The sequence below is a fragment of the Podarcis vaucheri genome, assembly GCF_965113315.1.
Source record: "Podarcis vaucheri genome assembly, chromosome: 2".
Taxonomy (NCBI): domain Eukaryota; kingdom Metazoa; phylum Chordata; class Lepidosauria; order Squamata; family Lacertidae; genus Podarcis; species Podarcis vaucheri.
In genome coordinates, this window is record NC_138760.1 from 47,524,608 (window position 1) to 47,549,041 (window position 24,434).

The window sequence follows — 24,434 nt, forward strand, 5'->3', positions numbered from 1 at the left end:
TTGTGAGTTTTCAAGGACCCAGAGTCTTGTCCCCATGCATCTGATGAAGGTCACTCGGGTCCTCAAAAGCTGTGATAAATACCGTATTTTTCGCCCCATAGGATGCACCGGCCCATAGGACGCATCAAGTTTTTTTTTTTTGGGGGGGGGGAAATAAAGGGGAAAAAAATTATTTCCCCCCCAGGCGCTTGGGCTGGCAGTGGGGAGAAGAGCGCTTCTCCCCGCCGCCCGCCTTCAGATCAGGTCCGAGGACAGCGGGGAGACACACTGCGCCTCCCCGCTGTCCCCAGAGCTTGTGGGGCTGGCGGCGGGGTCTCCCCGCCGTCAGCCTCCAAACCACTTCGGGAGAAAGCGGGATGGTGGCGTTCCGCCTCCCTCTGTCCACCGACCTTGTGGGGCTGGCGCTGGGGCTCTCCTGAAGCCTGGAGAGCGAGAGGGGTCGGTGCGCACCAACCTCTCTCACTCTCCAGGCTTCAGCGAAAGCCTGCATTCGCCCCATAGGACGCACACACATTTCCCCTTCATTTTTGGAGGGGGAAAAGTGCCTCCTATAGGGCGAAAAATACGGTATGTTCGTCTGCAAAAGGTGCTGAAGAGCCATCTCTCTTTCTCATGCATTTGTGGTGACCTTGTCTTTGTCCCCAAGACTCAAGTCTGGCTCTCGTCATGTTAGAGCTGTAAAGGATTACGGATACATTATCCTATTATGTGAAACACTCAAAACACATGCTGTGTAAAAGAAAAACCCCAGCATCGTTAGCTAGCGGTTTTCCTGTCTCAAACCTGTACCAAGGAAGAAGCTGCTCCTTTCTCTATGCGCACAACAGCATTCCCTAGTGGTGTGCAATGGAACAGCATGGAGCATGCACCATTTGGAAAGAGTGCCCCAGGCCTCATCCACACTGTACATTGAAAGCAGTATCATACCACTTTTTTTTTACTTTACAAAGTTGTTATTGTACTTCACCAGATCTTAACCTATTACAGTATAAGTCTTCAATCCAATCGTAGAAGGGAGCCGTATTTTTATTTTTCCAGTTCATTAGTATCAGTCTTTTTGCTGTGGTAAGGGCACGGAGAGTCCACTCATATTGTCCTTTTGTAAGGTTCTATGTGCTGGGCATATAATTCAAAAGGATATTTTGCTCTGTAAACATAAGGCTGTTCCATACAGTTCTGTTGATAGATCTGCCAAAAATCTTTCAATATAGGACACTTGAAAAAATATGTTTTAGAGAAGCATTATCCCTATTGCATCTCCAGCAGTTAGATACCTTAGATAGCCCTTTTTTAAACAAACATAATGGGGTCCAGTATATTCTAAATAATATTTTTTGTTGTATGAGCCTCAATTTAAGGTCCAGAGACACCCTTGTTATAGCACTTAAAACAGTTTTACACTGTGTGGTTGAAACAGATCTCTGGTTCTTTATTCATTCCTCCCTCAATCCCTGTATATCAAATTGGTTTGCTAGTAACAAAGATTTATATATGTTGATGACTGGGTTTTGTACCTCTTTAAACAGTCCTGGCTCCTCAGGGAAGTGGAGTCTCTTAAGGGTCCTGAGAGTTGCTAGGAGACCCCCTCAAAAGATCTACAGTTTCCAGAATAGTCCAAAAATCAGTCCCTCTTCCCAGTGACCTCTGGGAATGGTAGCTCTGTGAGGGGAACAGGAGTCACCTAACAGCTCTCAGAATCTCAGAACCCTTAACAAACTATAGCTCCCACGATTATTTGGGAATAACTGAAGCAGTATGGTACTGCTTTAAATGTGTGCTGGTCTATATTGCTGCTCCTACTGCATTGTCCGCTGTATCATTCCAGTACCATGCAGCTTCTCTCACAGCCCTACATGGAATATTTATCAAAAGTCCCTGATGGTTTTCTCTCTCTCCTCGCTTATCTCCACAGAGCATTGACTGGGAAGCCCTGCTGGCCCGCAAGATCAAGCCACCGTTTGTGCCAGTAGTCAAGGGCCGCGAAGACATCAGCAACTTTGACGAGGAGTTCACAGCCGAAGCGGCTATGCTGACGCCGCCCCGTGAATCACGGCCCCTCACCCAAAAGGAGCAGGATGCCTTCAAGGACTTTGACTATGTTTCCAATGCCTGCTAGCTCTAGGAGTTGGGGGGCAAGGAGATTCCCACCCCCAAAGAAGAAAAAAAACACCACCACTGCCAGCCCTGTATGGGGCAGGGCTCTGCTCCACCAGTGACTCGAGACGCTTGCTAGCCCTGCTGTTAGCTCCGCGAGTGGAGCTGGGACAGCCCAGCAGCACTGCCAACTTCATGGGTGTAGAGTTAATGTTCACCGACATATGCCAGCTCTGAGCCTAGACCGCGAAAGCCCCAGAAGTACTTCTGCACCCTTCAGGACACAGTATCATTCATGCAGACACTCGGACACTGGCTAGCTCTAGGGGAGGGGCAGAGAAAGAGATAGAAAGAAAGACGGCCAAGTCCAATAGAACAGACGCTGTTGGCCCCGAGACTTGGGCAGAGGAGTCTCTGCGATAGCATGTGCTTATCCACTGATTCTCAAACTGCCTGCAAAAATGAGCAAATAGGCTTTCCCACGAATAGAAATCCATAGGTGTTGGAGCCACAGAAGCCAAAAGGCCTTTCCCCGACCTAACAAATGCCTGAGATTTTTTCCCTTCCTTTAAAAAAAAAATCTTCCAAAGATATGGCTTGCCCTTCTGGCGTTTTTGTTGAAACCCAATGTTTTGAACTCCTAACCCAGAAGGGGAAACCTTCTTTGTCCTGTTTTGCACCACTGTCTTACATCTTTTCACTAAAAATGTACTGTAAAGGTTTGGTGGTTCAAACTTCAGTGGTGGAGAAATTCCCCTTGGCTCTATAATGGAACTGGCTCTGAATGTGTAAGCTTTTGGGAGGAAAGCTTGCCTGCTTTGGCCCCCCAGATTCTCTCCATTGGCACATGTGTGCTGACAGCGCAACGCATAGGTGCATTGTTATATTGCCCTTGCTGGGAATCATAGAATGGTTTCACCTGCTCCACTGCCAGCCATGGCAGAAATTCAAGCACACAAACATGCCCTGAACAAATTCACCTGAGGGCAAGGGAGGGTTTTAGGTCAAGATAAGCGGGGGGGGGGGGGCTTCTAACGTGCTTGCAAGAAACAGTCAGGATCATTGATTGACCCAGGTAGAGGTGACACTTGCCAAACGAAAGGCTGCTTGGTTGGGTGGGCTTGGTCACGTAGATTACAGCAACCTACGAGAGCTTGTTTCATCATGAAGTAGCAGTTAACATTAAATAACTTCTGTGCCTACTAAACAGCAGCTGACTTATGGCACTTCTTCTGCCGACTGCTGGCCATGCACACTCAAGAGTCCTGTTTAACATACAAAGCTGGAGAGGAACTTCTCAGGAGGAAACAACACTTGATTCATAATACAGCCAAGTATTGCAAGCTAGACAGAATAGTTCACTGAGCCCAGGTAATAATGAATTTCAGCAACGTTTATTAATTCAAATCTACCACTTGGAAATCACCATCATGTCTTAATGTTATTTCCATCGCATGTCCCAGCTTTTGCAGCGACATCTGCTAGCTGCTATGCTAAGGGAATAGGTGATGGTTTGGGAACTCCATCCCCATATTCCGCTCCTGGTTTGCTTTTTATTTTGGAGGGTAGCTTTCTAAAAAAACACCCAAAACCCTCCCTTTTTGAGTGCTGACAACATCCTCCTTGCCCTGCTCTGCTAGGGAGAAATTAGCTCACGTAAGGGTGAGTAAGGGGTTCTACCTGGGCTTGAGCTTTGGCAGTTCAGAGATTTGTTGAGAAAGGGGCAATGTGCACCTATAGGGAAGAGTTTGAGAACAGCCCTTGCTGGTGTGAGTGTGGCTCTGCCTGGGCCCCAAGCAAATTCTCTTATGAGAGCAATAAGTTTGATGGAGGCAACATCTCCCCATTAGCTGTCCTTGATGGAAATATCCTGAGCATAAATGCTGCAGAGTTACGTTTCTCCTTTCTGCAAGGCTGTTTGGAGAAATCTGTCCTGAGTACTATTTGTTTGTTTCCTCCTAATGTTCCTGAGATTCATTATATATAGATAGATATTACATATTTTTAAAAATACTGGCAAACTCTTGCCTGGTGCTGTGAGCTGCATTCAAGATAAATGCTTTGTGGCTCATATCACATGACCGCTATGATACCCTTTTATATGTGATCAATTTGGCGTAGCTACTATTACCTGGTTCTCTACTTGGATTTCTAATGTTGATTAGTAACCCTTCCCCAACTTGGTGCTCTCCCAATGTTTTGGATCACAACTCACATTGGCCTTCTCTAATACAGGTTGGCATGGCCTGTTGGGAGTTGTTGTCAGAGAAAACATGGAAGCCATCAGGTTGGGGAAGACAGATTTAGAAGTTTCACTCTGCCCATAAACCTATGTGAAAAGAATGAGGAAACCCACGTTTTTTACTACAGTATTCTCATCGGTTTCATGTATCAAAGGGTTATTGAGATCATTGAACACAGATCAGTTACTCTTTGAGTATGCATTCTTAAAAAGGCAAATCCATTTCTGTCTTTTTGGCCAGGAGGTTATAGCGGACATCTCTTCTAGTGTATCAGCACAAGGGCTCAGGGCCTCCTTATGCCTTCAGAACAGGGCAGGTTCCTGAACATACTTGCAGCCTCCTACTTACTTTCAGGGGATGTTCCTCTTATTTGCAGTCTTCCCCTATTTCAACTTCAGCTTTTACCAGGCTCATGCAATTCTGTTTTGAGACCAAAACACAGGAGTTGGGGGCTATTTGAAGAAAGAACTGAAGGTCCCGTCCCACAGGGGTTGGAGGGAGAGAATTCCAGCTTTGCCTCTTAAAGGGGTACCAAAGGGTTTTGTAAAAGTTGCTGCCGCAGGAGAACTAGGGCCAGGGTTTTGTCTAGTGTTTTGTATGGGGAGGGTATTGCTCTGCCCCTTAGTCTCTCCTGAACTGAAGCATATGTGGCTTCTTGAAGCAGCTTGCAGTTTGTTTTCTTCTTCATTCTTTTTTGGCCCTTGTATGTATATTGGATTCATGCTGGTTGATCTCCTTTCCTTTTAACACAATCGACAAATTTGAGCCTACTTGTCTTGAATTGCAGTGCAACCTGCTTTAAAGTCAGGGCTTTTTGTTCTGTCCTAGATTTGGGAGGGCTTGCTTTTAAGGCTTCTGCGTTTCAGCCTGTACTCTGGAAAGAGAGTAGTAGCTTCTGTTCCCAGATACACTGTTAACTTCCTCTGTGCCTCTTTGCTTGCATTGCCTCTTACATCTTTCACAGGGCTACGTCCAAACTTTAGTAGCTGTATGGATTTTGTGCTAGGAGACACCATCATGCTGTGGACTTGAAACTCCGTCTTGCCTACTGAGTCTCCTACCTTACTGTAACTACCTCTGTTGCCTGACCAGAATCGCACTGTGGCCACAAAATGCTGTCTGGATCTTTCACTTCTCTGCTTATATAAAGCTTGAGTTTTAAAGTGTAGACTTAGTCCTTAACATATTGGAGGCCATCTGACCAAAAGCCTTGCAAGTGAGCAGAGCTCTTCTTCGGGCAAAAGGCAGGACTCAGTTCTGTTTCCAGCCCTTCCATGAATTGGATCCAAGGTCTCTTGGGTTCCGTTCTTAACTCTAACACTGACTTTGTGGGAAAATTTTGGCAGAAGAGGGGTAGCTAATGCGGTGGGGGGTGGGTGGAGGAGGCTCTTATAGATAGTGTGCAATATTTGGATATGGAGCACCATGATTCCCAAGTCTTAAAACTATAGGCTGGAAAGGGGGGGAGTGTTGCAGTAAGCACAGATAGTGTGTTCTGCAGTAAAGCAGTGAAACATTGGGGCAGTCTGGATTTTGGGGCTGTGTTAGCAAGCTTCAAATTTGACTCTGGACACAGACTCCAGCACATTAAAACCTCAGCTTTCATTTTCCTAAAATCAAGTTTCTAATTTCTTAATGTCACAGTTATGCTCTTGAAAGCATGTCCGTAATGTCTTACAGAAATCTCAGAAGCCAAAGGAGAAGCGAAAGATTTCTAGTAACCCAGGCTTCGGTTTTCTGCATAGCTCTCTTTGCCTGTTCAAAGCAAGTAAATACATACAAATCTGTGTATTTTGTATGATCTATACAGCTCACAGAATTCAGCTTACCTTGGTGCAGAATCTTGATTTTAAGCACAGGCTCCCTGTGGAGGGAGACTGAGAGTGCAGCAGGGGCAGAAAGTTCCACGTTCTGTTGCTCATTAGTGGGGACATTTTGGGGGGTGATGGTGGGGAAGTTGAAAGAATGGGTGCAGTTCTTCAATGCTGATTCCTCAGGGTCAACTTCCCTCTGGTTTTAAACCCTCTTGCCCCCTGCTGGGCTCAACTCTGTGTCCACTTTGTTTGGCTTACTCCACTATAGAGGAGAAATTAAAAGATTGCATCCCATGATTGTTTCCATCTTCAGTCATCCTACCATGCAAGATATGCTCCCAGCAGCCTTTGATTCCTCACTGGACCTTTGGCACCCTATTATTCTCGCAAATAGCATAATCGGATACCAGAACAGTCACTAGCAGGCTATCAGGATGTTGGGAGTAGAGTTGAATGAAAGGGAATCTTGCTGAAGTTGATTGTGTTTTCACCTTCCCGTCTCTGCCTACAAATGTGCTTGATCTGTGTGCCTGGTTTATAATGCAAAGGGGCAGCCAGGATGACTTAGAGTCTTGTACCAGGTGACTTTATGGTGATAGGCTAATGTACAATTGCTTTATGCTATTGGCCTGTATTTCCTTTCATGTAAACTGTCCTTTTACTATTGGAGTTAACAGAACTAAATCAAACAAGTCTGCTTTTCCCCCCTACTAGACAATGCTACCTTATTCTAATGGCTGAAGCTTTTCCAAAGTGTCACTAAGATAACATGGGTTGCCATCTCTGTGGACATCATTCCTCTGTATATCATTCCTCCCAAGGTGGACAGCTTCATCTGCAACCTCTTGCTGGTACAGAACATTTCTCTGTAAAGTGTAGGGAATTAGCTAAAGCAATCAAGCAAAATAGCACACGTAGCCATTTCCTGTCACTGGCGGTTAGAAAGCCCCTTCTTCCCATGTGCCTCGGCTAAAGCACCTCCTTCCCTGTCCACCGCTGTACATCTGTGTGATATTGAAGTTGCCACTTTGAAAAATGTTTTCGGACCAATTTCATACCTGCTCACTCTGGTCTCCTTCCTAATGTGCTGTATTCTGTATACAGCTTGAGCTGTAGGATGATGGAAATTCACCGTTAGATTAAACTCATTTGAATCAATGAAGAGGTTGATGCCTAATCTTTAAAGACTTTGTCCATGTTGCAGGTCTATAAATTATTAAGCCCTCCTGCTGTGATACCTCTATTGCACGGCACACATCATGTTTTGGCAGTTATCAGCAATGGGTGTTCAGAAGTTTCTTTGTGTCCTCTTTTCCTATTTGCATATGACTTACTAAAGGAAAAACACAGAATTTATCAATTGCTTAATGCCCCAGCTAATCCATGCTGGGCCACCATTTGGAGTGAGTCATAAATGGCTTGAACTGGTTGTGTCAATAAGACATAGTCGCTACTGATATGGTGGCTTATAAGAGAGGGCAGTACTTTGCACCTGTAAGAGCTGCATAGTAGGAATTTCAGCAGGTGTGCTACATCCCTGTTAGCATTTCTTCCTCCGTGCAACTATTAAGGATGTTGGACCACAGTCCTGTTTTTCAGCAGCCCTGCTACCTGCTTTCCCACCACTGAAGTGAAGCCAAGTTATGTGTGTGAAGCTTTCATCTTCCTGCCTACTTAAAACTCTGCAGGACACTTCCAATAGGCTGGAAGATGAAAGCTTAAATAACCAGTATCCATACTGTGAAAAGGTTCAGGGGACGGTAGCGTGGCTAGACCACCTTGTCCTTTATATTTATGCTCTGGGGACCACATGACTGACTTTTTATGCCCATTGTTAGTGTGAGGTAGGTGGAGCCACCTTTTGACATGGAGCCCATTGCAAGAGGTTGTTCTTTTCTTTTTCTTTTTCTTTTATCCTCTTCAGAATCCAGCAAGGGTGAAAAAGTCAGATCTGCCTCTGCTTGCTTTAAGGGATGATGGCGCATCTAGACAGGCGCTTAATTCTGCAAAGTGAGTCATTCATATATCACACACAGGCCACCGTTAACAGGTTATTTTTAGCATCAGGTTTTCTACGGAATTTTTAAACCTTGATTAAGTGAGGGATAAAAATGCAGGCTGGCATTTTGATGCCATTGATGACATGTGGATGTTGCAAAGAAAGAAAGAAAAACTCAGCCCTTGAATGCATGAGCAGCATTAGTTCCACAGTAAACACCACCTGGCAACACTCTTACTGAAGCTGGATGGGAGGAAAAAATGCTGAAGCAGTGAAGAACTAGATTGCACAACTACTACAGTGGCTGCTTACTGAGAAAAGGCAAGCACTTGTTGGGAGTATAGATGTGAGTCCAGATTGGAGCAATTCAACAAGCGTCGCATGGCGTGACCAAAGCTTGGCAGCTTTGGTAAGAGGAATGAAAAACGATGAAACCTGTTATTCACTGGGGGTTCTTCAGATAACCCCAGGGTGCCTCCTCACGTGGAGGGGGAATGAATGGTTATGAAGGGCTAGACAACTCCCCACCACCCATGGTCAGTGCCACCCTTCAGATCCTTTTCTCCTTATCCTGGAGCAGGATGATGCCTTGTCCTCCCCACCCTCAAAAAGGACTCTTGACTGGTAATCAACTGTAGCAGGTACTGCTGCCACAGAGGCAATGGCAGTCTCACGGCTTTACAGATATAGAACAGCACATGTAGTAGAAAGTTGCAAGTATTTTGAAGTACAAAGAAAAACTGGTCAAGCAGCTAAAAGGTATGGAAACATACAAACACTGTCGTACACAATATATTTCCACATGAGAACAGTTGCTTGGGGAGGGTTTTTTGGTGCCTGTAAAGATATTCCCCATCACATTATGCTTCTCCCATCATATCCCATAGGACAATTTGCTTTCAAGTGCTAACTCAGGGGTCAGCAAACTTTTTCAGCAGGGGGCTGGTCCACTGTCCCTCAGACCTTGTGGGGGGCTGGGCTATATTTTGAGGGGGGGAAATGAATGAATTCCTATGCCCCACAAATAATCCAGAGATGCATTTTAAATAAAAGGACACATTCTACTCATGTAAAAACACGCTAATTCCCAGATTTAGAAGGCTATTGGGCCGGATCTGGCCCCCATCGTCAAGTGAGTGTAAGGGAGTACTAGTTCTACACCAACCTTCCTTCTGCATTCAGATGTGTCATCCTGAATAGTATTAGTATTGAAGCCATAGAAATTGGCATTAGAGCAGTAGCAAGGACAGCTGCTCATTCTCTGCAATTGGGCAGCATGATGCCCCCCCCTCCTCACCCCAGCCATCCAAAAGGAGAAAGCATGGCATAAGTCTGTATCTTTCCCTGAAAGAAACTTTAGTATTCACAGGTTTGCTGGAAAATGTTGGTTCACCACATCCCAAAGCGGACTGTGAAAAGACCAAAAGCACATAAGGAAACTGATTACCTGGAGGTTAAAGACAAGGATGGAAAATGTGTCACTCCCTCGTTTTGCTGAAATCCAGCTCCCATCAGCTCCAGCCAACTCAGCCAATGGTCAGGGGTGGGAGGAGCTATATCCCAGGAGTACATCCCATTGAACACAACAAGGCTTACTTCCGAGTTGAATATCCCTGGGATCGAACTATGCTGCACTTTGCAATGTGAATGAAAAAATACACAGGATGCTTATTCAAATTATAACTGCTTCCCATCCACACACATTTTCCTTTGCATTAAAAATTATCACATGCTTGCATAAATTGCATAGCAAGGGCTCAAATGCAAATTTAAAAGTTCATGGAAGCATTCTGGGAGATGTAAGTTAGACCCACCCTCCTAAAACCTGTAAATGCTATCCCTTTAAAGCACATCCAAAACAACAACTTTCCCTCAAAGAATTCTGAACACTAGTTTGTTAAGGGTTGCTAGGAATTGTAACTCTTTGTTGTTGTTTTATACATTTTTATTAGGGTTTTTTAACATATCATTTCCAACAATCATATAACCTAACTTCTTTTCTTATACAATATTTTAGACTTCCGTCAACACCTCTGATGATTTTCCATTCTTTATCACTTATTCTGCATTTCTTATTACTCTTAATTATCATTAACTAATGTGTTTTGGATGTGCTTTAAAGGGACAGTGTGTGCACGCTGTCATTGTGATAGCTCAGCCCTTAGCAGCTAGTATATAATACAAGAAAAGAAAGGAGATAACCAGAGGCTTAGATCCCAAATTAAACCTCCACTGCCTTCCTCTTCTATGGAAGATGAAGTTGGGAAATGAATGCTTGGCTCCTATTTTGCTCAAGATATAAGCAGGGTGGAACCTATGCAACTTTTCCCTGCTACACTTCCCCTTGCGAATTCAGTGAGGTACTGGAACAAAATTTGTTCTCGGGATGTAAGAAGACATTGATTTCAGTTCCAACCTGTGAAGGCTGTATGCAGTGCTGGTTCTGGTTTTGTTGTAGTTCGTCTTCTGACAAAAACTATGTGGTTTGGCTCCTTGCCCACTGTGGCAGAATTTTATATATTCAGTTATGTTACTCCACACCATTCACTTCAGGGCAAAGGAAATGGAATGAAAACGGGGAAGGAATCATCAATCATATCTGCAGGCTGAAAACCATAACAACAGTGAATGCAAATCTTATTCGCTGGATTTACTTCCAGTTGGGTAAATAAGCAAACATCAATTAGCAATTCGCGCGCACCCCCCTTTTTTCAATCTGAATCCTGTGACATCCTCACTACTTCTCCAAAGCATTTTGCTTTTGAAAGTAAAGGAAAATGTGTCCACCCCCCATGTCCAGAAGCCAAGTGAACTAAACTGCCAACACCTGATAAAAGCAGAATTCTCCATCACTCCTGGAGGTAGCAGTTTAGCTGAGGCAGGTAGAAGAAGAGTAGAAGAGTTTGGATTTGATATCCCGCCTTTCACACCCCTTCAGGAGTCTCAAAGCAGCTAACATTCTCCTTTCCCTTCCTCCCCCACAACAAACACTCTGTGAGGTGAATGGGGCTGAGAGACTTCAGAGAAGTGTGACTAGCCCAAGGTCACCCAGCAGCTGCATGTGGAGGAGCGGAGACGCGAAGACGGTTCACCAGATTACAGGTCTGTCGCTCTTAACCACTACACCACACTGGGTACAGGGCACACACAGCTCCAGCCTCCAGTTTCTCAATGCAGCTCCCTCACCACGCTGTCTGATGGCTGCATGTTACCTATGCAAACAAACACTACAAGGGTGCCAACCAGCATGCATCACATGTGCAGAGCATAAGCACATGAACAATGCCTGCTGGGGTGCATGGCCCTGGTCATGAGTTTCGCTCCATGTCTGCCTTTTCCCACTTCTGCCTTCCTGCTGGATCTAAATGTATCCCAGGATAGTTGCTGCTGTTTTAATTAGACCTGTTACCTAAACAGGAAGTTGATACATCATTGAGACAATAGAGTTGGCCCTTTGCTGTAAATTTCAATCTGTGGCCAGAGGAATCAATCTCTCTTTACTTAGAGCCAATCTTGGTGCCACACACCAAGACGTGGGAGTAACAAAGCCTCTCTGTTTTGATTTTAAAGAGAGAAGCCACTTCAGAGAGGATTTTCAGCAGGTGGAGGAAATGTTGCCACTTCTTCATTCCAAATCAGGGGCTCCCATCATGGAGTTCCAAACATGTATTTATCCTTGCAAGCACACCTGGATTCTAGGAGGAGCTGCAGCTGATTGGGGCAGCAGTGGCTGATTGCAGCAGAGAAAGACTGGGTGGGGAAAAGAAATTCAGCACTTCCTTCCCCCGGTGCTCTAAGCTGCCTCCCCCTAAAGCAACTTCTTGCTTTTAAAAACTCCATGCACCACAGTTTTATTGCATACATTTTTATGCAATGTTTACTTAGGCCATTAGTGCTTTATAGTTATGGTGAAGCTGATAACTCTCAAGTCCCGGCTGTGAACCTTTGGGAAGCTGCAGTGAATACAAACAGACCAGGAAGGTATTTGTCATATTGTTCAGAGAGAACTTCCTTTTTATAATTCAGTTATTAGGTGGTGCTGGGTGAAGCTATTCTGTTTTAGTGCAGGAACAGTAGGATGCAGAGCTTGTAAAGGTGTGACCGATTCAGGATTACCCAGCCGCCTTTCATACAATAATATGTGCTGTTCAGTCATTGCAGGGACAATATGTTGACACTCAAAGGAGAAAACGGGTTTCTTAGCTGTGCACTTGCATTCTTGAAGAGTGGTCCACATGCAGCCATACGTCTAGCCTTTCTCATCACTATGATTGTGTCACCTGTTCTGGATTCTGAAATGAGGAGGAGGAAGCCCTGCCTGGGTGGAACATGTTGCCACCAGAGGTGGCAAAAAGGCTATTAGCTAGGATGGGCCCCCTCCAGGTGAACCCTGATGGTCATAACTTTCTAGAAAAGTCCAAGTTGGCCACGTGTGGGGCCATCACAGTTATAACCTTAGCAGTGTGTGGACTAGTCTCAGTATCTGCGGCAGGTATGCCTCCATTTTCTTCAACAGGTTCCCAACCGACACAAAGATATCTACTGCTCCATAATCCTACAGAGATGGAGCGGGCAGGTGGGAGGGCAGGAGGCTGCAAAGAAACCAGAAGCCTATGCAGGCTTATTGATTTAACTCTATGGTTGAGAGCAGTTGAACATAGAATGTTAGGAAGTCAGTTAAAAAAACACCCATCTCAAAGGGAGGGAGGGCACTGGCCTCTTCAGGCTTCTGACACCTTGTAGTGAGTATTGTAGAGGGGGGTAGGCATTAAAATTGGGGGATTTGCATATTTTGTTTATTTCCAATATTTCTAGCCTACTTTCCCCCACCACAAGCACTAAAACAATCTATCAGTCTGAAAACCATAGATAGCACAAACAACTTAAAATGCCTGCTGAAGCAGAAAGCAAGTTCAACAAGGAAGGAAATTGTCTGATTTCCTGTCAGGAGTGAGTTCCACAGAATTGGACCCTCGCATGGCTCCTGGTGGAGATGAACCGTTCCTCCGAAACATGGGGGACTACTAACGGAGACACACACACCCCGGAAAGATCACAGTGATATCTCCAGAATATAAGAAATAAGGCAGTGCCAGATTTAGGACAATACAGGTCGTTCCCCCGAGCCAAGGGGGCACAAAATTGAGAAGATCCTTTTGGAGGGGCCAAATTTGGCCTCGCACAGGGTGCCATGTTACCAAAGATTACCAATGTCTGCCCCTAAGTAAGGGTATCCTGAACCCAAGTTGTTAGGGGCCTTGTCAGTTAATACTTGGCCCATTAATGTATAGGCAGCCAGTACAAGCTTTTCAGCACTGGAATTATGTGCTGGTGGTAGTAGTCTGTCCCCACCAACAGTTGAGCCACAGCTGCAGCTTCTGGACCAGGTCCCAGGGTAGCTCCACACTGAGTGCACTGCAGTAATCAAGTACTGAGGTGGATTATGAAGGCAGAGCACAGCCATCATAGATGGCAGCCATTGACAACCTTATCTATTAATTATTGTTCCTTTAACAGCTGTATGAAAGGCAGAAATTCAGCCGGTTAACCATTTACTAGTATGAAAATAATAATAATAATAATAATAATTTATTATTTGTACCCTGCCCATCTGGCTGGGTTTCCCCAGCCACTCTGGGCGGCTTCCATAGAAACAAAAAAAACAATGATAGGAATCAGTTCCTACCTGTTTGCTGCTCTGATTGCTTTATTTTGCTGCCTGCCAGCAGGGAGAAATGGCAGTCTCTGTGTGAGGCCCTATACCCTATCAACTTTTGTCCCACTCACCATTTTGGCCTGACTCACCATTCCTAATTCAAAGGGGTGTATGTGTAAAGGCAGGCATTAAATGGCAGCAGAATAGAATGTAACAAGTACACTCTGTGACAATTCAGGCATAATGTAAATGCTTGCAAAATGGCCTATCATAGCAGCTGTGACGACAGAATCATCTGAGTAAATGAGCACTTGCACCGGGACAGGAAACCATTGTCTCAATTCAGACCCAAATGAATAAAATTCAACTTTTTAATTAGTTTCAGTTGAGCACTTTCATTCTAGAGCTTTCCTCCCAAGTTCCAGAACTGTCATTTAAAGGTGGGTTCTGCTGTGGAGACTTAATACCTGAGTTTATTTACAAACTGATAGGTAAAGGCAGACCGCACAAAGATGCCAACAAAGCAAATGCCAAGGTACCCATGTCAGATCCCCAGAGATGCTTAAGCAGCCCAAAAACCTCAGCTCAGCCTTCTCCCTGTGTGTCTCCCCTGACCCCAGTCTAACCTCAGCCCACCTCCTTTGTTCTCTTTCCCAGACACAGATTAGATTAGAGGAGACAGAAAAGGATGCCTTTGGCCAAAATGACTCTTGCCTATCTCCCCGGCTAGCACCTCCTCATTGTGTGCCATTTACCTGTAATTTCCCTAACAAATGAAGGGCTCCACCACTTGTCCACCAACAATCAGAAAGTTCCCAACAGTTCCTGTAGCAGTCTATTAACCCTCTCATGACCAAGCCCCAATCTTACAACCTCAGCTAAAAAATGCCCAGGTGTGAGTCTTTCAGGCCTCTAGGGTCACACAGGTAAAGTGTTAGAAGTTGGGCTGTGGGAACAGAAATGGGTATACTTCCACTCCTGAGGGTCACCCCCATCAGAGACCTACAAAGCTCCTTGTTTTATTCTGACTAGACAAGGACTCCGGGTGAAGGGGGGGGGGATACACTGAAACATTTTGTTGCAGTCGCCATTTGTAAAGCAATTTTAAGAGCATAAGGGGAGCCCTGCTAGATCATACTGAAGGCCTATCTATCTGCACCCTCTTTCCCACAGTGCTCCACTAAATGCCTATGGAAAGCTCACAAGCATCACCTGAGCAGCCTGGTTCCCCAGGAACTAGTATTTGGAAGTGTTCTGCCTTTGGTGCTGGAACCACCAAAGCTCAGAGCCACGGGCAGCCTTGGCCTTCCTGAATTTGTCTGATCTTTATCTCCGTCTGCATCTGTACTGGAGCTCCTTTCAATTTTTTATAAACTGAACTGTTTTTAATTGTTGGTTTTTTAAAAAATATATGGAACTGTTTTTATTTGTTTTTGCACGTTTATTGTTTTATGCTCTTAACTGTTTTATTTGTTTTAATAATAGTGTGCTTTATTGTTGTAAGCCGTCCTTGGACCTTATTGTAAGGGGAGGTTAAGAAATCTCTAACAAATAAAATATAAAGGATCCCAATTTAAAGCCATGTTGCAGGTCTGCCCGTATATCTTTTGTAAGAAACACGTAATAAAAATGTCAAACGTCTAACCCATTTGTAACACTACTGGATGTTCAGAACAGTATGCACGGGTTCTACATACTGAGATAAGACAAATAGCCACATGTCACCCAGTGAACTTCATGAGGAGAGCAGGGTTTGAACACAGGACTCTATCCCCTACACCTCACTGGCTCTAACGGGGGGCTTGGGCAAAGGACCGGTCTAGAAACCTAAAGCCCTTTTGGGAATGGGTAAGCTGTCCTGTTGCTTAACTTTCTTCCTTTCTCTTGGCAGTTTCCCTGAAGCTGGTCACTGAAGATGGCCAGCAAGCAAGGGTACAGTTGTCTCTCTGATGGCTCACTGGATGTTCCCTCTTCCAGCCCTGAAGGCACTCTGAGCCTCAGTCCTCACAGCCCTGGGCTCTGCCTGATCTCCACCCCCACAGCAGAGACCCACTGGCTGAGCAGCGCCCCACCCCAGCCAGAGTCGCCTGGAGAAATGAATGTAACTTTGGAGAAACTCCTGGCTCCCATTACGGAAAAGCTCAAGTATTTGCTGAAGAAAGCAGAGGACTTCCAGACGTACCTGCTGTACAGGTGGCAGGGGGCTGAGTCAAAGCTGGGGAGGAGGTGGGCAGTCTTTGGGCAATCTGGGCAGGCCACATATTTGGTGGGGAGACACTTTGAGGCGACTGTAATTATGAAGCCACTGCAGATTAGGGAGGAGCAGGGACTTGAAGGAGGGAGGCTGACTGGCTGGCTGGGCTAGTCCTAGTGATGTCTAAGGTAGCTCCATTAACTACAAAACCAAAATTTGAGATCCCCTCAAATTTTCTGGTTGCTGAATGTCCGCTTTAGTGGGACTTGATTTAGAGTGAGTACTAGTGTACCCTTTGGATTCTTGCTAAGTGGCAAATGCAATGGAGAACTCCATTACACACAGTGGGGTGTGTGTGTAACTTACACACCCAGTTTTCCTCCTCCAGGGGCTTGCCCTCTTCTTGGGACCCCCCCCCCCATTAGGCCAAATTGATCAGGGAAAATACAGTGGTACCTCGGGTTAAGTACTTAATTCATTCTGGAGGTCCATTCTTAACCTGAAACTGTTCTTAACCTGAGGTACCACTTTAGCTAATGGGGCCTCCCACTGCACCGCCACTGCACAATTTCTGTTCTCATCCTGAAGCAAAGTTCTTAACCCGAGGTACTTTTTTTGGGTTAGCGGAGTCTGTAACCTGAAGCGTATGTAACCTGAAGCGTCTGTAACCCAAGGTACCACTGTAACTGGAGTGACCAGGAAAATGCACAGGGCTTATTGGGCTATTCTATACTGTAGTTGATGGACTGCTTGGGAGGAAAGTTTCCATACTACATTATTGCCAGAGAGATAGCAAGCCAAGGGGCTGTCTGGTCTAGTTTTGCAGCTGGACGGTGCCAGAATCCTCAAGTCAGCCCTGGGTTGTTGCCATGATGCCCTTCCCCAGTAGCAGAATATGCAGTGTGGGTCTAGCATGTGCCCAGCAAGAAGAGGGGCTTGGAGTGGAGAGCAAAGAGAGTCACTGCATTTCCTCCCAGTGTGATGACCATATTGTGGGCCTCCTATTTCCAGCAGAGACAGAATGCAGAAGGAGCAATTTGCCAAAGCCATGCCCACGTTCCTGCAGATGTGCCAGCCTTACTTCCACTACCTGGAATCCACAGCGCGAAGCTGCACTCCTTATTTAAGACCCCCACAGGAACCAGTGAGGAGGCGCGTGAGTCTGGGCCAAGGAGGGAAATCCCCATAGAGTTGGGAGGCACAATCGCTTCATCTAAACTGGTTCAAAAAGCTTACATGACATTCTGTTTGCACCTTTGCAGAACTGATCTGAAAAGGCCCAAAAAAGTGGGGGGAGGAGGCTCTATGTAAGAAGTGCTTGGAATCAAAAGGCTACAATCTTTGGCTCTGGAAAAAGAACTGAAATTAACACTAAAAGTCTCCTTTGAATCAGGGCTCCCTCCTCCCCTTCGCAATGAAACTTTATTGTATGGCATTCCAAAACTGCACCTGAATTTTCTAGTCCGCATCCAGCCCATCCTTGGCCAATGCCACAGTCGTAGAGTCTTTTCTTTTCTGCTTAAAATAATAATAAATCTCATATTACTCATTGAAGCAACTGTGCAAATAGATTGTTTTTCCATTACAAGTGTGTGTAGTTTGGGAAGAAGAAATCTATGGAAACAAGTTATTTCAGGGTGAAGTGGGCAATCAGTGAAATCGGAAGAGCGTTGGGATGGAATTCAATGTAGCACTAAGTACGGTAGTTCCTTGAAGAAAGATTTCTCCTTGTGCCATGGGGCATTCTCTCTCTTCTCGGTGTTTCACCAACCCTGCAGAGCAGATTTGGAGAGGGCACAGGCTGCATGCAGGGGGAGGAGAGGGGGAAGGAAACCCAGCTGTGCAACATAAATCCTTGGGCTGATTGGACTTGTTAACAGAATGCCTCCCATAGTTTTGGTATAACTATAACTCTGATTTCTATGCTGGGCTTTTAGAAAGGAAGGAATCTAGCACAATATATGTTAAATGGGAAAAGGTAATATGACCTTAGCATGTGAAATTTGATTCCTACATCCACAAAGAGCAGGGATGGCTCAGACCCCCAATACAATCTGGAGGAATACACTTCAATATAAGGGCATTTAATGTGTGATATTCTGTTTGTTTGTTTGTTGTTTTGCTGTGTTTTTGTATATCCTGTTGAAAGGTGCCCAGAGTGTTTGGGGCAACCCAGTCAAATGAGCAGGGTAAAAACAGTAATTTTTATTTTTATTTTTAATTATTATTAAAGGTCAGCAACTGGGTTGGTCAAAGATCTGAGGCAGACTAAAGGGATGAGCTCTCACCCACTTTCCTTTACAAACTCATAGCTGACCAAGGGTGAAATTCCGCTGGACTTAGTTGTGTTTCCCACCCTCTGTGCTTCTGGCAGATACCCATCCATTGTGTAAGGATGGCTCTTGGGACAAGGGATAGGGCTTGCCTCATGAAATCTAGAAGACCTCCTCCTCCTCTCTGGCAGCCTTCTGTTTTTGTTTGGGCAGGCTGAAGGTCGAAGTGCCTTTTACTGAAGACTTTGATCAGCCATGCCTGTCTCTGTTACTGTATTTTATTTTTACATTCATAATTATTATTGTATTTTTCTGCTGTGATTATAATTACTATACACTGCCTTGAATAATATATACGCATTAGAAAGGTAGATATACAGTGGTACCTCGGGTTAAGTACTTAATTCGTCCCGGAGGACCGTTCTTAACCTGAAACTGTTCTTAACCTGAAGCACCACTTTAGCTAATGGGGCCTCCCACTGCCGCCGCGCTGCTGGAGCACAATTTCTGTTCTCCTCCTGAAGCAAAGTTCTTAACCCGAGGTACTATTTCTGGGTTATTGGAGTCTGTAACCTGAAGCATATGTAACTTGAAGCGTATGTAACCCGAGGTACCACTGTATACCTTTATAATAATTAAATAAACAAATCCAGGTATGAAGAGCTTGGCTGGCACAAAACATTTCACCCTTAGGGGCATGTCCGGGTATGCAACCAGAAGAACAGAGGTCTCATCTCTCACTTCCCACTGCTCAAGAACTTGCCCTTTCAAGCCTTTGGGGCACTTCCAGACAACCTGTTTATTGAGCACCCATCCCAATTTGCTTGCAAGGAGGTTAGATGATGTTGTTTCAAATCCCACATGCTCCAGAGCATTTTGCCTGTCACTTTCCTTACTTCAAAAAGTCTAAACGTTTGAGGAAGTGGATGTGTTGTGCCCAAACTCCCAATCAGCTAAGATTGTGCATCCTGAATTTGTAATTCTGCACTGTCCCCCACAGCTCCTGGAGATCTCCCAGCAGTTGGCCTGCCAGCTTGAACAACTGGTGCTGATGTATGCTTCTTTCAGCTTTGTCTCTTTAGAAGACACTGACCCATTCAGGTAGGAGACAGTCTCCAAGACTTGCATGTGCCCAAGTGCGGCACAAGTGGCCCCAGAGTGCTAGCAGGAACAGGTTGCTCTGGAATTGGTGCCTACTAGTCACTAGAGTTTAGCTCTTACAACCGTTTTGTTTCTCCCCTTGCTGGCTTTTAGTGCTGTTTTATTAGTTCCATGCTGCTTTTGTTAATTTTTTAGCTAGTGCTGCTTGATGGTTGTTGTTGATTTCATCTTGTGAGCTGCCCAGAGGCACATGCTTAATTGGACAGGGCTGTATTTGGTGTTCCCTGTCTGCTAGCACAAAGGTTCTTGCATTAGGGAATGGGTAAGTTTTCATATTATGCACCAGGGGAATCCAATGCAGTTGCGTTAACGGAAAGTCATTGCACAACAGATTGTGCAATCTATTGTGCAACGAAGTCGCCAGCAACCTGCTTATGCATTCAGTTACACAGCAATACTCTACTGCCGTAAACATTTCACCAGTGGAACAACTATACTGCTAAGTGGCTTTCACTTAGGTCTACGTTGGATCCAGCCTGCAGTCTATAAATGCCAAACAATAATATTAATTTTTAAATAATAGAATGCACAGCATTGAAATAAATCAGCTCTCTGCATACCATGAAGCACACAAGATTCAGTCCAAAGGCAGGAGGAGAGTCTTTGTACCAATAAGGTCTTCCAGTTAGATCCCCCCCCCAAGATAGAAAGTGGCAGATTTAAAAATGAAGTCTCTTTCAAAATATATTTAATATTATTACTTTTTTACATTGTCCTCCCACATTTCTCCCCAATTGTTTAGCTTTGGGTTTCAGTTTCCAGCAAATATATTTCAAACCAAACATTCAGTTATAGCAATCTAGCTTTATATTTGCAAATCATCTGGAAAACTGGTTCAACTGGAAAATGTAATCATTAGCTTTTTGCATGTGTTTTGTAAGTTATGTGCTCTACATCCAATCTCATGCACAGCTGCTCTTACCTGTCTGTCTGTCAATCACTACCAGTGTCTCGTGCTTCTTCTGTGGAAAGTTCTGGCTGAATGAGTTGCGACAAGTTTCCATCTTCCGATATTGCATCCCAGCACCCTACACAGCTGCCCATATTCCCCGCAACCTCTATAAGAAGATGCGCTGGAACCTCGATATCTTGGAAGGTTCTGCTTGCCGGAATCAAACACCCCGGACAGAATAGTGAGTTGCAGGACACCCTGGAGATATGGGGTGTAGGTGGAGGGGACCTGAATGGAGAGCCATATCTGGCACTGACCCCCCCTCTCTCCCCACCTTATTCCTCTGCTCCACCACTTCAAGGCTACTTGATGCAGGTCTTGGTGTGGTTTTATTCCACTGCCACTTTTCCTGAGGCTTGCTTGACTGGCCATCCCCATTCTTCACTGCCTAACTGCAACCTTGTCCTTCTGTTGTAGCTACTTCCTGTGCTTCAGGGATACAGGAGATGAGACAACAGCGAAGATGCAGAAGCTCTGGTCCATTGGGCGCTGGGTGCCTTTGGATCCTGACAGTGACCACAGCTCCGATGTGCTCTCCTGGTAAGCATGCAGCAGGGAAGTGCTGTCTAGAACAGCAGTGGGCTGTCTTGAGTCTTGTGTGGTCTCCCAATGTGCTTTATGTTTACAAAGCAATATTGCATACTCAAGATCTCCTAACAAGTAAGACAGGGGGTGCACCAAAGCTTTCAATAACCTACCTGAACCCGGTGGGGGCAACAGACAGAAAGACAACCTGTTCTTCTCTTTTTAGTACTTGTTGGTAAAGCAGATTGCTTCCTTTCAGGCTTTACTTCCTTCCTGCTTCTTCAAGTATGAATCGGACCCAATAGATTAACACTATCCCATGCTATCTTGGCCACATTTAAAACCTACACTTACCTTCAACCAGCAGTCTTGCCGGACTATTTCTTTCTGCACACCACTTTAATCTATTAAAGCTAATAGCTATTTAATCTATTTAATCTATTAATCTATTAAAATCTATTTAATCTATTAAAGCAACACGAGTTAACTTCAGGACGTGCCTTTCTTTCAGAAATCATGGGCTTCATTCTTTGATTCTTTTAAACACTGTTGGAAAAGATGCCCAGCTGTAGCATCTAACATCATTTCCCTATTTTAAGCTTTGAAAGTGAAGCAGACACATACACTATGAAAAATACACTTGCTCCTGTCTGCACTATCTTTGGCACCCTCCCAGACATGTAACAGGAAGTTATTCAGGAAGAACTTTAAACCAGGGATCACAACAGTTCCAGATTCCAACACAGTTGTAATTTTAAGGCATTTCTGCATTGTGGGATATAGCTCGAAATGTGTGCATGGCAAGCGACTTCTCTCTTATCTGATGAGTGGGCTGAAACTTCCGACACATTTTCTACTATGGTAAATACAAGTGCAGCTGATGCTTGGCACTTCGATTCAATATTATGACTGAAGACTGATGCCTGAATGCTGGTTTGTGCTTTCTGTAAGAATGAATGCAAAGAAACAAGCATGAAAATAAAAACAACACCACAAACCACCTTCAAACACTGAATTTCCTCTTGCTTCTAAGAAAAGATGTACTCGTAAGGGGCACATTCTGACAGTGGCAAATGTGGAATGTAGCTTAGTCATAGCTGTCTCTGCTAAAGTGCAAGGTGACATGCAGGGTGAAGGTATTCCAGGTGCCCTTCAGATATTTTGGACTACAAGTCCCTTCAGCCCAGCCAGCATAGCCAATGGTCAGGGATGATGGGAGTTGTAGTCCGAAGTATCTGAAGGAGACCACATTGGCTTCCCCTGTGGCTTTATACATGCCTTCCTGTGTATTTCTGTAGCCAGTAGGATTGCCACCTGTCCTATATAATACACGGTTGTCCCGTATTTCAATGTAAAATGCTTATGTCCTATATACAGTTTTGTCCTGTATTTCAAGTCTTCTCTCTCTCTCTCAAGTTAGGGATCCTCTCCAAGTGCATGTGCTTTAAAGGGTGTTTGAAAGGTCATGTATTTAAGCTCTGGGTAGCCAAAAACAGACAGATTTACAAATTTGTCTTTTTGTGTGTAGCAAATTCCAGAGAGGCCATCCTGTTAGGCTGCAATAGATTGTAATGGATTGCTTTGAAGTCACTTCAGCACCAGACGGAAATAATAATAATAACGCCCCCTCCCACAACCCTGTATTTTGTCAGAACAAAAGTGGCAACCCTATGTAGCCATGCTGTAGTGACTGCTCATTAAAGTCAGGGGGCTGAACTGGATGTTTAGGTTTTTATATCAACCATTTATGTACCACTGAATCACAACTGTGGTATATAGGAGCCCAAAACAATAAAAGCAGTGATGAGTTCAAACTAATTTCAAATGACGTTAAAAATAGCACAGATGCCAGGAATGCCACCACCCCCTTTGCGTTTTCTTCCCACAGGGTCTTGTGCCGCCAGCCCATGGGGGATTACCAGCAGCTCCTGACAATCGGGTTTGAGGAACCCTCCCACACGCTCGCCACGGACCTCTTGGTGCAGATGCTCAGTGCTCAGAGCGCCGGTCTGCTGAACCGCGAGTCCTCCTGCTGGGTGAGCTCAGGGGAACAGGTGCAGTGAAAAACGTACCTTCATGGTATGCCACCAAGGGGCAGCCCACTGCCTCCTGTCACCACCAATGTCACATATGTGGCATAAGATGCTACCTTCACATTAGGCACAGTGAGGTCATGCTAGATATTGGCATGCAGATATGCCAGTTTAGGATTTTTGTGTTGAAGTTGAAAAATTTTGAGGTCCCCCCCTTCCTAATGTTAATCCTCTTGTGCTTGCAATGAGATGTAAGTTATATTTTTTGAACAAGAATATACTTGCCTGCCCTTCTGCTGGCTTCCTATGCATGGCCACTGAACAGATACAACCCACTTTGAGATACGCCATATCACCAAAGTACTGAGGCTCTTGTGCGCCTCCTTACAAGGTTCAGCAGGATAGAGCTGGAAGTCACATTTGCCTTTGAATGCCCTGTTTCCCTCTGAGCTCTAGTCACTTGTGGCTTAAGGCAGGTCAAAGTATCTGAAATACCTAAGTGGGGACATCTAGAAAGCTTTTTATTTTTAAAATGTCTATGTATAGCTTTCTTAATAAAGAAGTGGTGACTATTTTCAGGCTCAACTTTACTGATGTGTGGAACTTTTCTCAGAAGTAGAAGGGTGCTGGAGACGTTCAGATTCATTATTTTTTAAAATAATATTTATTAAGAATTTAATAATTACAAAAAGAAGAAAAAGAGTTAAACAAAGCAAAACAATACAATACAATACATAAAAAAACAAAAAACACTGCTTATCTTAACAAAACAAAAACAATTAAAAACACATCCAATATTTTCATATCTTGTCTTTCATTTACTTGTTTCGATGACCTCCTCACACCTCCCTTTTTTGTATTCTAGTTCAGTTAGCTATTTCAGCAAATCCTTTCCATCTTTCTCAGTTTTTGTCCTATAATTTATCTTAACACAATCTAACCTTATTTTTTCCCCTTTGGCCCATTAACAGTCTATTTTTACTTAATTCTTTATAACATTTCTGCTAATGCCATATAACTTCATTCCAGCATCCTTCTAACATTCATTAATTTTACAGTGTTTCTGTAAATAGTCTTTAAATTTTTTCCAATCTTCTTCCACTGACTCTTCTCCCTGGTCTCGGATTCTGCCAGTCATTTCCGCCAGTTCCATGTAGTCCATCAACTTCATCTGCCATTCTTCCCGGGTGGGTAAATCTTGTGTCTTCCAATATTTTGCGATAAGTATTCTTGCTGCTGTTGTAGCATACATAAAGAAAGTTCTATCCTCCTTTGTCACCAATTGGCCGAACATGCCCAGGAGAAAGGCCTCTGGTTTCTTCAGGAAGGTATATTTAAATACCTTTTTCATTTCATTGTAGATCATCTCCCAGAATGTCTTAATCCTTGGGCACATCCACCAAAGGTGAAAGAATGTACCTTCAGTCTCATTACATTTCCAACATTTATTATCGGGCAAATGGTAAATTTTTGCAAGCTTGACTGGTGTC

At 44.4% G+C, this 24,434-nt stretch overlaps 2 protein-coding genes across 6 annotated transcripts in view; both read left to right on the forward strand.

Moving 5' to 3' along the window:
* PKN1 (protein kinase N1) overlaps positions 1 to 5,500 on the forward strand; it is a 30,048-nt gene extending 24,548 nt beyond the window's left edge. The window contains exon 21 of the mRNA XM_082214317.1: positions 1,881 to 5,500. Within this exon, the coding sequence (XP_082070443.1) occupies positions 1,881 to 2,116 (236 nt within the window). The 3' untranslated portion in view covers positions 2,117 to 5,500. The remainder of the gene's footprint in view (positions 1 to 1,880) is intronic.
* Positions 5,501 to 11,320: 5,820 nt separating this feature from the next.
* On the forward strand, positions 11,321 to 23,529 carry LOC309526327 (UPF0575 protein C19orf67 homolog). 5 transcript variants are annotated; one of them, XR_014216725.1, is made up of 8 exons: positions 12,658 to 12,892; positions 15,698 to 15,999; positions 17,012 to 17,156; positions 19,274 to 19,374; positions 20,382 to 20,567; positions 20,804 to 20,926; positions 22,800 to 23,304; positions 23,359 to 23,529. XR_014216725.1 is itself a non-coding variant. In XM_082212250.1 (7 exons), the coding sequence occupies exons 2-7, from the start codon at positions 15,722 to 15,724 to the stop codon at positions 22,972 to 22,974; spliced, it is 1,008 nt and encodes a 335-aa protein (XP_082068376.1). In that variant the 5' UTR covers positions 11,321 to 12,642; positions 15,698 to 15,721; the 3' UTR covers positions 22,975 to 23,529. The 5 variants fall into 5 exon arrangements, 4 of the variants coding, with proteins under 4 accessions (XP_082068376.1, XP_082068377.1, XP_082068374.1 ...); XM_082212250.1 differs by lacking the exon at positions 12,658 to 12,892 and adding an exon at positions 11,321 to 12,642 and having other exon boundaries at positions 22,800 to 23,529; XM_082212251.1 differs by having other exon boundaries at positions 12,654 to 12,892; positions 17,015 to 17,156; positions 22,800 to 23,529.
* The last annotated feature ends 905 nt before the right edge of the window (positions 23,530 to 24,434 follow it).